This window comes from Barbatula barbatula (genome assembly GCF_947034865.1).
Source record: "Barbatula barbatula genome assembly, chromosome: 9".
Classification (NCBI taxonomy): domain Eukaryota; kingdom Metazoa; phylum Chordata; class Actinopteri; order Cypriniformes; family Nemacheilidae; genus Barbatula; species Barbatula barbatula.
Window position 1 is genome coordinate 20,197,131 of NC_136772.1, and position 15,857 is coordinate 20,212,987.

Below are 15,857 nucleotides of genomic sequence, written 5' to 3' on the forward strand. Positions count from 1 at the left end.
ATATAGAAGACATTTGTTGGAAATCAATGTTTAACATCACCTGGGGACCATTTCAATACACTCTTGTGCAGGTTTGTTATGGTGAGTACTTTTACATCTGAGCTCAACTCTCATTTGGACAAAGAATATATGAAATGCATTCCAGACATTTTGAATTCTGACATGCCGAATGATAAAGCCTTCTCTGTTATCTGTTTGTTTGTTTGCCCACACAGTAAAGCTCTATAGAGAGTGAGTGATAATTTTCTTTCTTTGACTCACACTGAAACTGATTTAGTTTGCCTTGTTTTTATAAAAGGATTACGGTTTGAAAGATGCAGGCAATGGCTGTTAGCCAACCAAACCATCTGTGTAGTATGGATCAGTTACTTGTTTGCAGTAGAGCAACGGCTCTTTACTAGGACACAAAAGCATCGGTTCGAGAACTTTACAGTTAAGATGCAAACCACAGGCATCTAAACAGACCAATGGCAACGTGAGAGAATACTCCTTAATTTGCATAATAATGATTTATATAGAATTACTTGTTATTTGCAAAGCCTAACTATTTGATGACGCTTCACTACAAACTGTGTTTCAGAATGAAGTCCTGCAGCTCCAACAGATGTGGAAAACTATTCATGTCAAACATGTGTAAGCACTTAAATCTACAAGGAAGCAAGGCCTTTCTTTTTTCTGCCTTAGTTTCCATTGAGAATGTTTGCATGGGCTTCCCTCGGGCCGGAGAGGGGGTGGGTTTTCTCTCTGCCCTTCTGCAAGCAAATCTACACCGTTGTACAAATCGACAGAGAAGACGAGAAATCATGACTTCTCAAAAGTTCTACCTACATCTGCTCACCGTTGTCACCTTACTGACTTTCCTCGCTCTCTCAGGTAAATGTATCTCAAGCTTTTCGATCTGGCTTTTTCTAGGCCAGGATGTTTTAAACGTGTCCGCTAAAAGTTTTTGTCTTAAGTACGAATGGGAGCGGTGACACAGGAAAGTGCAGGAAAAACTTGGCATAAAATGATGTTGGCAGAAATTGTGTTTGTATGACGTTCGGTCGCATGTGATGCTTGAAACCTCAGATGCATTTGCAGGGTATTAGGACCATTTCTTTAACGTCATTGTCTGTAGCTTCATTACTTTTCATCTCACCATTTCTCTCCGTTCTTCTTCTCCTGAATGCGTGCGTCAGATTGAGTGAGTCAGACTTTCCACACATGGAAATGCCTCAAAATAAACAACTGTGTTTCGGTCCTAGAAAGAGGGGTTGAAAATAGTAAACTAAGATTATCTAAGAGTATTCATTTGTGTTTTACTTTTGTTCTTGCGTCACACAACCCAGATTATACCCAGACATCAAAAAGACAGGCTACAAAGGCTTGTAAGGCTTGGTAAACAATCTTTTTAAACTGATAAACTATAAACTAATCGACAAAATCTTTTGTGGTTGTGTTTCTATGATTTTCTGTGTTTTACTTTAAAGGACAAAATAAATAAATAACATTTTAAACCAATACATTTTTTTTCTAGAGGTATCAAGTGGGAACAAATTGGAAAGATTCTTGAAGAAAGGTGAGTGCTTTTTACACTCAGCTACAACTTGTATCTGTTTTAGATGTCTTTGATAGACATTAGTGATGGGCCAGGGCATGGGTTCGGCAAACCAGAAAATGGACAATTCATTTATTAGCACCATTTTTTATTTCGTTCTCATTTCTCCCAAAGTGACTACATAGTCTTACTAGAAATATATTAAAGGGATAGTTCACGCAAAAAGGAAAATGTCATGAATTGCTCCCTCTACTTTTAGAAATGTGTTTGGTTGATCAGAAAGAAACATATTTGGAAGAATGTTGAGATTTCTGGGGCACCATTGACTACCATAGTATAAATATAAAATATATAACTATAAATACACACTGCTGAACAACTCAATACTGTTGAGATATTTTGAAGAATTTAGGAAATTTGAAAAGATTTTTCTACTATGGTATTCAATGGTGCCTCATAAATCTCAGTTGCTAAGATTTTTCTTAATATCTTTGTGTTTAACCGAACACAGAAATGTGTACATTTGGAACAACTTGAGGTTGACCAAGTCATGACGGAATTTGTGGGTGAACTATCCTTTTAAACTTATTTGGATAAAGTGAGACAATGGAACATTTATGTGGTTTTACAAAACTGAAAAACTGTAGATACTATAATCAGGGGTCTTCAAATACTTTTCTTTGCGGGAAACAGAATGCCGGCCAGTTTTCTTTTACCATATCATAATTTCTTCTGATATTTTTGTATCACTGTTATTTATTGCATTTTGATCCTTTAATACGTTTTTTGTTGCGGTTACGCTAATACATGCAGCTCATAAATAATCTTTATAAAACTGCAGTTTAACGTCAAATAGCAAAGCGAATCAATTGCTCTGTGCACGAAACGAAACGCTTTTAATCGCAGATATGGCTATTATCGCATTCATGTACCCCACATACTTAGTAGGGCAGATCCTTTGAAGTGCTAGTTTGTGGAAGTGAACAGCTGCTTTTGTAAATATCCACTTATTTTAGAAGCTAAGGCAGGCCAGGTAAAGATGATTGGCAGTAAGTGTGTCGCTAAAAGCAACATGCTTGACACGGTATGAAAGTTTGGCTGTTTGAAAAATATTTTAAGGTTGTTTAGAATTTATTTTTCTGGCCAAAAAGACCTCATGATAGGCAGTTGAAACCCTAGTTTCTGTGTCCTCTGGTACACTTTTTTTCTGTCGCCCACTAGTGGATGGAGGTGTAAAACCAGCTGTGGTAGTGACTCCCTCCAAAGCCAAACAGTTCCTCTCCTCCCTAAAGAGGCCTAAAAGGAATTTATGGGACCGCAGCCGTCCTGATGTCCAGCAGTGGATCCAACAGTTCATGTATATGGGCTACGATGAAGCAGTAAGTGCTTAATGTTATAGAAGGTTGTTTGAAAGTGGTACTTTCTTCTGTGAATACTTGACAAATGAAAAAAATTTAATCTTCTCTCTATCTCTCAACAGGTATTGGTCTGGCTTTTGTTGAAACTAGTAACTTTGTATTAGCACCTACTGTTATTGCTCCTGTATGACATATCGTTTATTTCTCCCTGAACTCTCTGTAAGTCGCTTTGGATGAAAGCGTCTGCTAAATGTAAATGAAATGTTTATGAGATACTTTGAAACCACGTATTTGACCTTGACGTCACGCTTACATTAACTGAACACAAGTCTTCAAAGTCTCTGTGTTGTTTTCACAGATATTTTTCAAGTCAGTGTTCTTGAAACAAAGTTCCCTATCGATACTTCACTCGTACTGCGTAGCAGGACGCTATGGGGAAAACTCATTTTTCTCCGATGACTGAAGCAATTCAATAGCGCAGTGAAAACTGCACGCTAATTGGTTGGAAAAAAGTAAAACTTTAAACCAATGGTAGCGGAGCTGCCGGACCAATGGCGATGGTACCCGCCAGAAAGGGCAGGGCTTACGGCTATATAAGCCGACGCATCGCCGTAGGGTCCTCAGATCTCTTCTCCTTCAGCGACGACGACTCTTCGCTTCCCGAGACTGACTGACTTCGCCGTCGAGAGAGCACCTGCAGCGGATTCGGCCTCCTGCTCAGCGGCTTCGCTTTCGGCGGATTCTGTTGGCGGCTTCGCTAGCGAGCGGTTTCGCTATTCAGCAACAGTCTTTCCCTGCCGCTATCCGGCGATGCTAAAAGAGCAATTTCTTTCCCGGCGTTGTTGCAAATGCCGCGTCGTCCCTGTCACTCGTGTGGGGCCTTCCTGCACGCCGCTGACGGGCACGACGAGTGCGTCTCATGCTTGGGTCCTTCCCACGCTGAGGACGCGCTCAAAGAGACGGAATGCTCTCACTGCGAGAGTATGAGTCTCTCCTCTCTGCGCTCGCGGATAACTTTCTTTTCAGAAAGTGACTCCGCCACTCAATCCCCCCCGCCTCAGCCCACACAGGCCTCTGTGCGAATGAAGCAGCGGGGTAGAGGAAGTAAGCACTTGGGGAAGCGCGAGCTCACGCCCGCTCGGCATGCCTCCCCCTCTCTAGAGAGAGAGCTTTCCCCTGTTTGCTTCACCCAAACAGATCAGCGTCCACTAGCGTCCGCCAGTGGCATGATCTCGTTCGGTGGAAATGAACTCGAGGAGGACGACACCATGTCGTTATCGGCTTCGGACGGGGAGGAGTTAGCAGGCTCAGTAGATGACCCAGCCCCCTCTCCGTCCCCAGAACCCAGCGGACACGTGCCAAGTGCGGACTCAGAACTTTTACGGGGACTCACAAAGGCAGTCAACGAGCTGGGTTTAGAGTGGTCTCCCCCAGAGGAACCCGCTCGCAGCCGCCTGGATGAATGGTTCCTGCCGGGGTGCCGTCAGGCCCCTCATCAACGGACTTGGCCGTTCTTCCCGGAAGTTCATAGCGAACTCACCAAGTCTTGGCGCGCCCCCTACTCGGCCCGTCTAAGACCGTCTTCTTCCTCCACTCTCACCTCGGTAGACGGCGCAGAGGAACAAGGGTATGAGAAACTGAGTCGAAACCGCACATCTCTGTCCGCCCACTGCCATCGGATGGAAGGCGAAGGCAACTCATCCATCTAAGCCGTGCAGAACCACCTCGGCCCTCGCTGGACGTGCATTCTCGTCCTACGGCCAGTCGGCTTCGGCATTACACTCCATGGCAGTGCTCCAGGTCTACCAGGCCAAACTCCTCCAAGGTATGGACGAGTTCAGTCCTGACCCCGCGCTCTTCAGAGAGCTTCGGAGCGCAACGGATCTCGCCCTACGCGCCACCAAGGCCACGGCCAAGGCGATAGGAAGATCCATGGCCAGCCTGGTGGTGCTGGAGCGTCATCTTTTGCTGACGCTCACAGAGATCAAGGAGGCAGACAAGGTCCCCTTCCTGGATGCTCCAATTTCCACTACCGGCCTCTTCGGACCGGCGGTCGAGGGATTTGCAGAACGCTTCACGGCTGCGCAGAAGTCTTGGCAGGCCATGAAGCACTTTCTGCCAAAAAGACCCGGATCCAGACCTGTGGCGACTCACCCCAAGCCAGCTCCGACGTAACAGCCGGTGAGAACCCCTGCTGCTCAGAAGGCTCCTGGAGCTGACGGTCGTCAACGCTCCCGATCGGGACGGCGCTACCCGCATCCCCCACGACAGGGTCCCCGGCCTAAGATCACGCTGGACCCTGCGCCTCTGGCGCCCTCCTGAGACCGATGCAAGGAAGAGGAAGGCTACAGGGCCCGCTCCAGCTGGCCCTCCTTCAAAGACCGCTCTCATGTCTGCCCAGTCACCCCAGTAACTGTGTTTTCGTTCCATCTGTAGCACGGCGTAATGATACTGGTTCCCCATAGCGTCCTGCTACGCAGTGAAGTATCGATAGGGAACCGAGGTTACATTAGTTACAGAGTACGTTTTCGGTCTCCTACTGTGAAAATGTCCGCAGTTATGTGTGTCTTTGTTGTTCTTCACCATTTCCCCCCGTCCATATCCTTAGAGAGGTTTGGTGTATAGGCTGCATTTTAAGCAGGCACATCAAAGAAGAAAATGACTTGTGTTTATGATGGACGGTCACAAAACTGTGTACATATGAAACGTAGCGGTGCCAAAATGGTCCAGAATGCTTATTTTGGTGATATCTGTCATGTAAAATATGTCAACATTTACAGTAACAAACAATAAGGGTATACTTGGTAACATAAGGTAATGTACAATGACCTAATAAAATGGAATTGTTGATTGTTATTCACACCAAAGATGCCAACTCGTGCGACACTAAATGTGCATCGGTGCAAGTTACAACATTTCTACTTAACTGAGAAATTAGCGCGAAGAGCTCATTGACACCTACGTCCGGACGTGTGAAGATAATCTCGATCATTCAATGTTGTTCACTTGAGAGCGTTCACGCAAGTAATGCGATGCTTTGTGTTAGGTGTGAACGCAGCATTAGCTTGTGAGTTAACACATTCACTGAAGTTTTACTGCCACAATTACTTACACATCTTTAAATTTAGTTCCGGGTAGTTACCAAGTTCAGTGATTTAAAATTGTTATTTCACATAATTGAAATGTAATAACAATGAAATGACTGTTGCATAAAAAAAGGTTAATTTCGTTTTTAAAGATTTCAAGAAATGTTTGTTGCGTTTTGTGAAAATCAAGAACTATGGTGTACTTAGATGGTCTCTCTTAAATCACCCACATTAAATTAATTCACGTCTCTAAAGCTCTTGTTGACAGATTCTGTCGTTGAGGATCATATATGTCCTTTTGTTCTGTGCCGAAAGGAATATAAGTTACTCCAGACATTTTTTTATCTTCTTTCAGAGACTTGAAACTGATCTCGCCTATTGGATGGACCACTATCGATCCAATGACCAAGGTCGCCAGCATCACTATGATGAAAACTCTCCCACGGGTCCTCGAGGATCATACAGGAATGGAGCAGATGTTAACTACGACTACTACTAAGTCACCTTTTTCAGAACGGTTCATAGGAACTGAATATAACCAAGTCATCCCCCCCCCTTAAAATACAGCACTTGACAATTAAATCATTTTGTAATCGGTAATACACATGTGATTAAGAATATTTAAAGAATGGAAATGTATTATTCATCTGTCAGGAATGACTTGCCCTAATGAGAACTTTCTCCCAGTTTCAGCTGTGAAACAATATAATCTTTTGTTGACCTATTAATCTATCAATGATTTCTGACTTGTGTATTTCAGTGGATGAACAAAACCTGTTGCAGTATTAAAAACTCTTCTTCAGAGGCATATCTGTTCAGATATATCTTACATTGTTAGTCCGGATAACAACAGCAGCTTCTGTAACGAAGGGCAGAGAAAGTGAAAGGAAGTAAATATTTTATTAAAATACCCTTTTCACTTGAAATCAATAAGCGGTTCAACATTCTGTATGTGAAGTAACAACAGATTTAGCTTGAAATCCACAAAGTTTAACGCACAAATAACTTTTCTCTCACCTGTCCTCATATCTTTTATGGCAGAGCTGGGTGAGATTTCCTGCTCTAGACCACATTCAACATCTCAAGTCACAAAACATCATTGCCATAATAAATTTGTGTCCGTTCAAAAAGACACTGCGAGTTTATATGCTAATAAAAAAAGCGACATCAATTAAAACACAATGTAAACACACAAGAACAAAAATGTACATAATCTAAGCTGATTTTAAATAACAGACAGACGATTGACAAACCAAAGTGCAAGGCAAAGTCTGTAAATTCGACATCTGAGGCACATTTGACTGAGAAATAAACTCTTTATAGCAGTTCTGTAGCTGCTTTCAAAAGATTGCAAAAAAATCACATCTTTTAGAAACAAAAAACTTTTCTTTCAGGGGTGCGGAAACCCACTCTGTAAAGTCCGCCAGCCAGTATCCCTGAGGTGAGCACAATTCTTCAGTTGTGTCGGGGTCTGCCTTTTTTCATTCGTGCAGCCTTGGGTTTGGGAATATACTGATTGTTGGCTTGATGCTCCAGCTCTCGGCTAAAGTATTGGATGGTTTTATTCAAGCCTTCTTCCAGCGGCACCTATAATAAATACAAATAATTTTGATTGCAGATGCCACATTTGATTCAGTTTATGAAATCGTTATCATAATCCTGCATTAGGGTATGTATAGTATGATATTTAGTATAATAAATGGTCCTATTTGAACAGTTTGGCATTTCTAGCGGTTTCCATCTCTTAACACCCTTTTGGACATCTAGTTAATGTCACGCTATATAAAACAGACAGCATTCTGGGTGGAGATCAATGACGTCACATGTTAAATACATTAGCAAAACATGTGACTTCTGTATAGCATTGTGTTTGCGAGACAAATATCATGGGTTGATCCCAAGTTGAGATACAGAGGTTTGAATAAAACCATCTGCCAAATGCATTAATATAAAACAAAACAAATTTCCAGAGACAAAACATCACAAAAAACCTCCAGGTTTGGCATTCAAATGAACAGAATGCTCTCTAAGGTATTCATTTATTTGATTCGATAACACCAGAACTCACCACGGGCTCCCAGCCCAGAAGCATTTTAGCTTTACGGATGTCTGGCCGTCGTCTCTGTGGATCATCCTGAGCTTCTGGAAGGAACTGAATATGACTTCTGCTGACTGAGGAGACAATCAAGTGACATTGCATTAACTTCATTATAGATTCTGACAGCACATCTGCAGTTTTCCACTTCCAACTTACCTACTAGGCTCTTTATGAGCTGAGCAAATTCCAATATGGTGTGTTCCTCTGGATTTCCCTAAAGAGGGAAGAGTGAGCAGGTATGAGGAAGGAAGATCAATAGGGCGATAGAGACAGACAGCGGCTTAATATGGCCTTAGGTTGAATTGGCCAAGCAATTTACCTTCCGGATAATATGACTGATGCCAAGTACTATATTCTGTGTCACGTGTCAATTACGTATTTCAGGAAGATAGAAATATTCTCTGGAACTTTAAATGAATTGGATGGGGAAAGTGGAAATTATGAAAACTGTAAGTTTGTGCTGTCGGTTGGACGTAATTGGCCACGGCGGATAAGTGTCGCTTTAATACGTCAAGTTAAAAATATTTCAACTTTTGGACCAATTCAGAAGAGTGGGAGGATAAAAGAGTGGAGGATAAACAAAGTAAACAACGTGTGTATACATTAGCATCTGTGAGACTTAATTCATTTCTAATCGTGCCTTCTGTTCAAATCTATACCGCTCTACGTGTCCTGTGCGAGCGGTCTCCCAAGGCTTCTAAATTTAGGCGAGATGATTAAACTCACCAGGTTGACCGGACTGCTGACGTTACTATTCATCAGAGACACCAGCCCGTTCACCAGATCACTGTGGGAGAAACAAACAGGGAAGTAAAACACGATCTGTAGTGGGTGTACATACAAAGAAAATCCACTTGATTAAATTCAGCTCATCTGCGCTCCAAAGGTGATGGTGCAAACTCTACATTTGTGAACATGAATGACATCTTTCAGAAAACGCTCAAGTGTTCTCATCTACACAACAGCGCGGATGAACTTGCAGGACAAACCTTGCTGGCAGAGTTGAAGACAATAACAAGGGCTTTTTGCGCAGGCTTTAAATGCACAATGGTTGAGGATCGCAAAAACAGTTTAAGTGGGAGTGATTTTGCTTGCCGAGCATACAAATGTTTGACATTTCGCTTGTATTGAAGTCACACAGCCCTAACAGACTTCAAGCAATAACACAATTTGCCTTAAGTTCAGAGGGGTCTGCCGCCTGCACTTTCTTCAATAACCTTCCTCCATCTCCTTCAATTTCAGCTTATCAGCTATATGTTGACATGCAGCTATATTAGTTATTGAATACATGTGCTCTGCACTGGTCTTGACTGCAATGGTACGCAAGAATTATTTTAATAGCACAAATGAAATCAACTTCTCTTAATCATCCTTAAAATGTGTATTGGTCAGTAATGGTTTCAATGCTTTTAAAGGAGGTACCTCGCTCCAAAATAAATTCTGTCATCATTTACTCGCCTTCGAGAATCCAAATCTGTATACAATTCTTTTTTCAGATGAACACGGAGAAAGATATTTGGAAGAATGCTAATAACCAAACAGTTCTTGGACCCATTGACTCCCATAGTAGGAAAAAATTAAAACATTGTTCTGTCTAACACAAAAGATATTTGGAAGAATGTAGGACAGCAAACAGTCCTGGGGCACTTTTGAATATCATTGTCACTATGGAATTCAATGGTGGACATGAACTGTTTGGTTACAAGCATTCGTCCAAATATCTTTCTCTGTGTTCAATTGGAACAACTAGAGAGTGAGTAACTCATGACAGAATTGATATCGTTGGGTGAACTATCCCTTTAACATACAGCATTATGTCAGGAATAATGTACAGGCAGCTGGTTGTTCAGTGGGATCAAGACCTGATGCGAAGCGGAGGTTTTTTTCTGGTACTGACTGATGCCTGTACAAACAACTTTTTTTTAATTTTGTATGCTTGTCACAGAACTGACTAAAATTTGCCTTGTTGCATGAGGTATCAGCCTTTGGTATCGGTTCATTTTTATGAGAAGTACGAGTACATGAACTTCGTATCGGGCCCGATACTGGTGCATCCCTAGTTGATTGTATTTTGTTTTAAACATTTGTGTAGAGTTAAAAAACAGGTATTACGTTTAACAAAAAAAAGACTTATGTCCACGTTTGAGCAGATCACAAGTTCTCTGATGAGTGCTGCTGAAACAACCAGACGTGTAATCAATGTGAATTCGTCCGTCTCCGCCGTGGCCACACGTGTACAAACCAGTCAATCATCACTTCTAAGCCAAATTCTCTGAAGCGTGTTCAGGACCAACAAGCCACAAGCTCACGTCACACATCGTTCCCGGTCATAACACTTGCTGCTCACCTTTCCTGCAGGAAGATCTGCCTCAGGAAAAACGCCTCATAAGGGCTCTATTATTCTCCCTTTTATTCGCTGTGTTTATTTTTAAAACACACCTCTTTTGTGACGAGTTTGCACGAGTAAAGCCGCTAGTTTCCCTCCATTAACTTCCAATTATACGCATGCGACAGACCAGAAACAGAAGATCGTCCGAATGTATTTTGCAGAAATACTCTTATTATAGAGATGGGAGTGCTGTAATACTTTGGAGTACCAATTGGAGAACCGTTACGGGTTCTCCAATTGGAGAACCCGTAACGGTTAACAAAAAAAACGGTTAAAACGGTTAACAAAGAACCCGTAAAGGCTAACAAAAAAAACATTTACAATCCTTTCAAAAGCTTTTGCTTCTTTGTTGAAGGAGATAACGTATTTACGAAACACACTCTAGTCCAGTTTGTCCGTTAAGGGCTACTGTAGAAACAACATGGTGAATTCCGTGTAAGGGGACCCGCGATGTATGTAGATCAAAATAGCTCATTCAAGGTAATAATAACATAATGCTTCATTGTTAAGGTCTTTATACACCTGAAGACATAGTTGTGTATAGTGAAGGAAAAAATGTTTTGATCCCCTGCTGATTTTGTAAGTTTGCCTGCCTACAAAGAAATGAAGGGTCTATAAGTTTTATGGTAGGTTTATTTTAACTAGTAGAAACCAAATATCAACAAAAAAAATATCATTAAAGGTTTTAAATTGATTTGCATTTCAGTCAGTGAAATAAGTATTTGATCCCCTACCAAGCAGCAAGAATTCTGGCTCCACAGAATGGTTATGCGCCTACATGTACCACAGATTAGTCCTTTCACTTTAAGAAAGTACTCCTAAGTCAGCTTGTTACGTATATAAAAGATGCCTGTCTCTTCCATTTCAAACTCTCCACCACCATGGTCAAGACCAAATAGGCTTCAAAGGATGTCAGGGTCAAGATTGTAGACCTGCACAAACCTTGAATAGTCTACAGACAGAAGCTTGGTGAGGAGGAGACAACTGTTGGTGCGATTATTTATTATTAAAAACAAAATAACTATCAATTGCTCGTAACCAAGATGCTTTCTGTTTGGTCATGGATTCTATTCTATAGCACACGTGAATGTCAGTCCCCATTAGCCAAAGACCAAGGGAGAGAGAGAGAGTATCAACATCCAAAAGTAAAAATCTGGAAACATGATATCTATAGCTGAATATTCTTTCACAATCTTGTTTAGTTTTTAGTATGTATTGTTTCTGACCAACAAGATTAACATGTATAGAGCATTTCATCGGACGCGCGCGCCGGACCCCAAGTTAACTTACGGTTTGTGTTTGGCTAGTGGCTAATAATATAACCATTTATATTCATTTGTATTATTATTTTACTGTATAATAATTATATTAAATAAACAATTTGTTGTATGTTCATTTTATTAAATAAACAATTTCTTGAATGGGTCCTGTAGTTGGTGGCATTTAAAGAAACCGTATGGTACATTGACAACTAGCGGTTTTGTAGTTTAAATAATGGAGAAACGAGTTTAGCAAAGTAATGGTTCTTATTGGTTTCTTTTAAATTTTATCAGAAATTACTTTCGGTACACATTCACAAACACAAGAGTGCCTGTAGAGTAATGGGGTTACAAAAGTGTGCATGGGCGTTTGTTTATGTTGTTAAGATGAAACCGTCTATAACACTATACCAAACATTGCATTTTCGGTCTTCATTTTATTTCCATCCACTGCCGTCTTTTATTAAGGTGAGATAAACTATATTGGTCCATCTTCTCTTTGCTCAGTGTGTACTGTGTACTGCTTATTTGAGATAAGACTCGTGTATTTATCTTGAGGATGAAGCAGAGCGGGGCTACACAAAATCTATCTCCTTTAACAGTAAGGGCCTTGAAATTTAAGACTGTCAAAAGAGACCTTCCCTACTGGCTGGCATGTTCTCTGGGGTTCCCTTTTCCTGTTCTCGAATTTTCCACCCATTCTTTAGTGGGACAGATAAAATGTAAAGCATTTTTATTAACACTTTCCAAAAATGTTGGAGTTTTTAACATTATTTAAAGGCCCAGTGTGTCGTTTTTTTGGAGGATCTAATGACAGAAATACAATATACACCTCTGAAGACATTATGTATATGTATATTATAAAGACCTTACCTTACTTAATTCATGTTAGCTAAAACATTTAACAATATAGGGTTGAGTTTGGTAACATTTGTTAGTGTTCAAATGCTTTTTTCAAAACCAATCTTCCAACCAATATGCATATAATAATATAATATAACAATGCATACAGTGCAGCATATACAGGATACATACTCAACATAGAGTTAAGACTGGAAAATATAAATATAGGACTAGAAATAAGACCAAAAATAAATTAAGTAAATTAACACTATAAATTAAAATAGATTTTTGCACACATTTTTGTGTGGCCACACACACACACACACACGCATGCAGCTTACAGGATCCTCCCTACCTATTTACAGCAAATGCCTTTAATTATAAAATGGCATACAAGGCAAAAAAAAAATGTAAGAGCACGCCATATCCTTTTCAAATGTAAAAAATAAATTGAATTAGCTGTTCAGTATAAGCACTGACAAAGACTTCCCTGGCTCAAGGACAATCACACATGGCATCTACTGTATATAATGTTTGGGTACAGTAGATAAAAACAAAAGATGCATGAACAGTAAGATATATATAATTAGATCATATTAAATACGATGACCATAAGGGTCAACAGTTGGCGCTAGAACGGCACGTGAACCATTTAAATCTCTACAACACATCAAATCTCAGACACACCGAAAAAAAATGCTTGTAGAATTGACTTTAGACATTTTTATTAAGGATTAAAATCAGATTGCAAGTCAGTTTTGCAGCTATAATTCTAGTACAACTTGACCAGAATCTTTTTTATTCTACTTATAAGTTAAAAACATTTAGTTTTTGTTCAAATATCAAGTAAATGTAACAAAGTAAAAATAAGTAGGTGGTCTCTGTACTGGCATTAGCAGTTCCTGCTCAATAAGTGAAATGACACACTTCATGGCTGATATTGTGCCTTCCTCGGCCTAGGCACAAGCAACGCTCTTCTGACCTAAAAAACCCAAACTTAAAAATAATACCAAAACTCTCCTCAATCTCGAAGATAAATCAATAAAAACACGAGCAAGTCATTCCTTTTACTGAATAACACTTAAAATGAGCGTTAATCTGGGAAATGAATCTCCTAAAGCAGTCAAAACAAAGTATTCTTGGAACTACAGATCAACAAGGTAGTTATATCTACAAAAATTATGAATATAGTCTGAGCACAAAATAAATAAGTATAACTCAATTTCACCAATTCAAATAGGTTTAACATAATAAAATTGAGATGGATTTAATAATAATAAAAACAATATGTTCGCTTAAAATTACTCAAAACAACCAAAATGTGTTTATATTTTATTCCCAAGAATTTTACGTTATTTTCACAGATTTTTTTATTTGTTAAAAACAGGAAGAATCATATTAAGTATATTTAAATAATTTCTTTTCATAAAATCAACCAAGGCACATAATAATTTTTTCAGTGCACAACAAAACAAAGAGACCACCTGAGACCACTGTGAGCATTGAAAACATTTCTCCTGAATATCAAACAACACTCAAAATTGAGCAGTAATGTAAAGTATTAAAAATGAATTAAAGAACAACTCGCTTCTTCCAAACATACTATCTGTAGGGAGCCATATTACTGCCAGGCATGAAGGATTCACTCTGCATTTTCTTCCCCACCCGTCATGTAAATTGTTATTCTTTATGAATAAGTCATGTAACAAGTTAATGACCTCCCCCCAGCATCATTAATAGCAGTCTGGCTACGTTTTTTAACTAGACCAGCCCTTCTCAAAATCCAGACCCACATCCATCCACTTCATTTTTCAAGTGCACTCTCATCAGACCCCCGTGGCACACAAACACGCAGAGGCATGCAAACCGGTGTTGCAATGTTTACAGACGTATTCCGTCAGAAAAACCTTATCTTTCATTCAGTACAAAAAAAATGTCACTGGGTTCTGAACTCTAAACTCAGTCTTTTAAAAAAGCCACACGCCTCTATAGATGAAAGTAAACTGATTGAAGAACTGCAGATTGTGTTTTGCTTTCTATTTACCCGGAGGGGGGACATGTGTTGCGTGTAGGTGTTTGGTTTTGGCGATTTCTTATCATATCCCACAATACCCTGGCTGTCACATGCGGATGCATGTTATAAAAAATTATTTGTCTGTACTGAAGAACACAAACTATCAGTCTATGGCTTTTAAATCAAAACATCGGCTTTAGATGTAAAAACTCATTCAATGCCTTTACCATGAAGCATCAGCAGTCCCATCAAATGCAGGCTTTGTCCTTAAAAACTGCAGAGAGCAATCTGTCCGCAAAGGCCTGATTTAGACCAAGGTCAATTTCATTATGGCAAAAGCTATAGATGTAAAAACTCAGATGTAGAGTAACAGAAGCCAGATGAGTTTGCTCTCTGTTCTTATCATTTGACCGCACAGTAACAATAGAAAGCAAAAATCTAGGTAAATTAGCTTGGTAGAGAAATCATGTGTCACAGAATTAAGCCTAAAATTAAAGTGGATATATTTGACTGCATGCGTATCCATATAAGTCCATATACAACTACACACTAGGCATTTTAGTATAAAGCAAACATGATGAAACAAAACAAATGTAACCATAATAATGATGAAAAATCAAAATGTTTTATGTTAGCCAATATTACCCAAGGTTGGGTAATTTAACACTTTGTGAAAAATACTTACATTTTCTACTTTTGTTATTTTATCATACAGCTTGAGTATGTGTGAACTCTCTCAATACTATTTCTAGGCTCTTATTGGCTGCTTTTGCTTCCTTATTTGGTCCTTGCCATATAAAATACTTTAAGGAATTAAAGTACATTTTGCTGCACCTTTTGCTACATGCAGTTCATGAAATTTAATCGTTTCATTAACCCTTTCATGCTTGAATTAGGATAAGGGGCCATTCACATTTCACGACTAAAACCATGTGGCAATGCGAGCAGCGTCTCATGCACGCGCCACTCTGAAAAGTTGAAATATTTTCCTCTGGATGCAGCGCCGACGCACCTCGAAAAATGTCCCTGCCGTGTCTGCATTTAAAATAATGAACTTGCGTGCAGGATGCAAAATGTGAATCGCCCTACATAGTGCAGTGGACACCATTCTGATTTATTTCTTACTCTTTATACGAGAAAGGGTTAAAGGTAATGTTGGCTGATTTAGCCTGTTACCTCAGTTCTTACCTTACATACTGGAAAGCTCTCGTCTGAGACCCTGAACCGTAAACCTGAAAGAGTGCACAAGGTATGTAAGCCCAATAAACATCAA

General features: G+C 39.9%; 2 protein-coding genes across 2 annotated transcripts in view; one reads left to right on the plus strand and one right to left on the minus strand.

Annotated features, from left to right (window-relative positions):
- The first annotated feature begins 567 nt into the window (after positions 1-567).
- On the plus strand, positions 568-6,909 carry ecrg4a (ECRG4 augurin precursor a). Its single transcript, XM_079463582.1, has 4 exons — positions 568-873; positions 1,517-1,558; positions 2,759-2,916; positions 6,337-6,909. Exons 1-4 carry the CDS (start codon positions 582-584, stop codon positions 6,478-6,480), a joined length of 636 nt encoding a protein of 211 aa, XP_079319708.1. The 5' UTR covers positions 568-581; the 3' UTR covers positions 6,481-6,909.
- uxs1 (UDP-glucuronate decarboxylase 1) overlaps positions 6,799-15,857 on the minus strand; it is a 55,540-nt gene continuing 46,481 nt past the window's right edge. Inside the window, exons 11-15 of the mRNA XM_079463581.1 lie at positions 15,773-15,816; positions 8,806-8,866; positions 8,236-8,293; positions 8,050-8,153; positions 6,799-7,568 (exon numbers count right to left, since the gene is read on the minus strand). Of these exons, the coding sequence (XP_079319707.1) occupies positions 7,437-7,568; positions 8,050-8,153; positions 8,236-8,293; positions 8,806-8,866; positions 15,773-15,816 (399 nt within the window). The 3' untranslated portion in view covers positions 6,799-7,436. The remainder of the gene's footprint in view (positions 7,569-8,049; positions 8,154-8,235; positions 8,294-8,805; positions 8,867-15,772; positions 15,817-15,857) is intronic.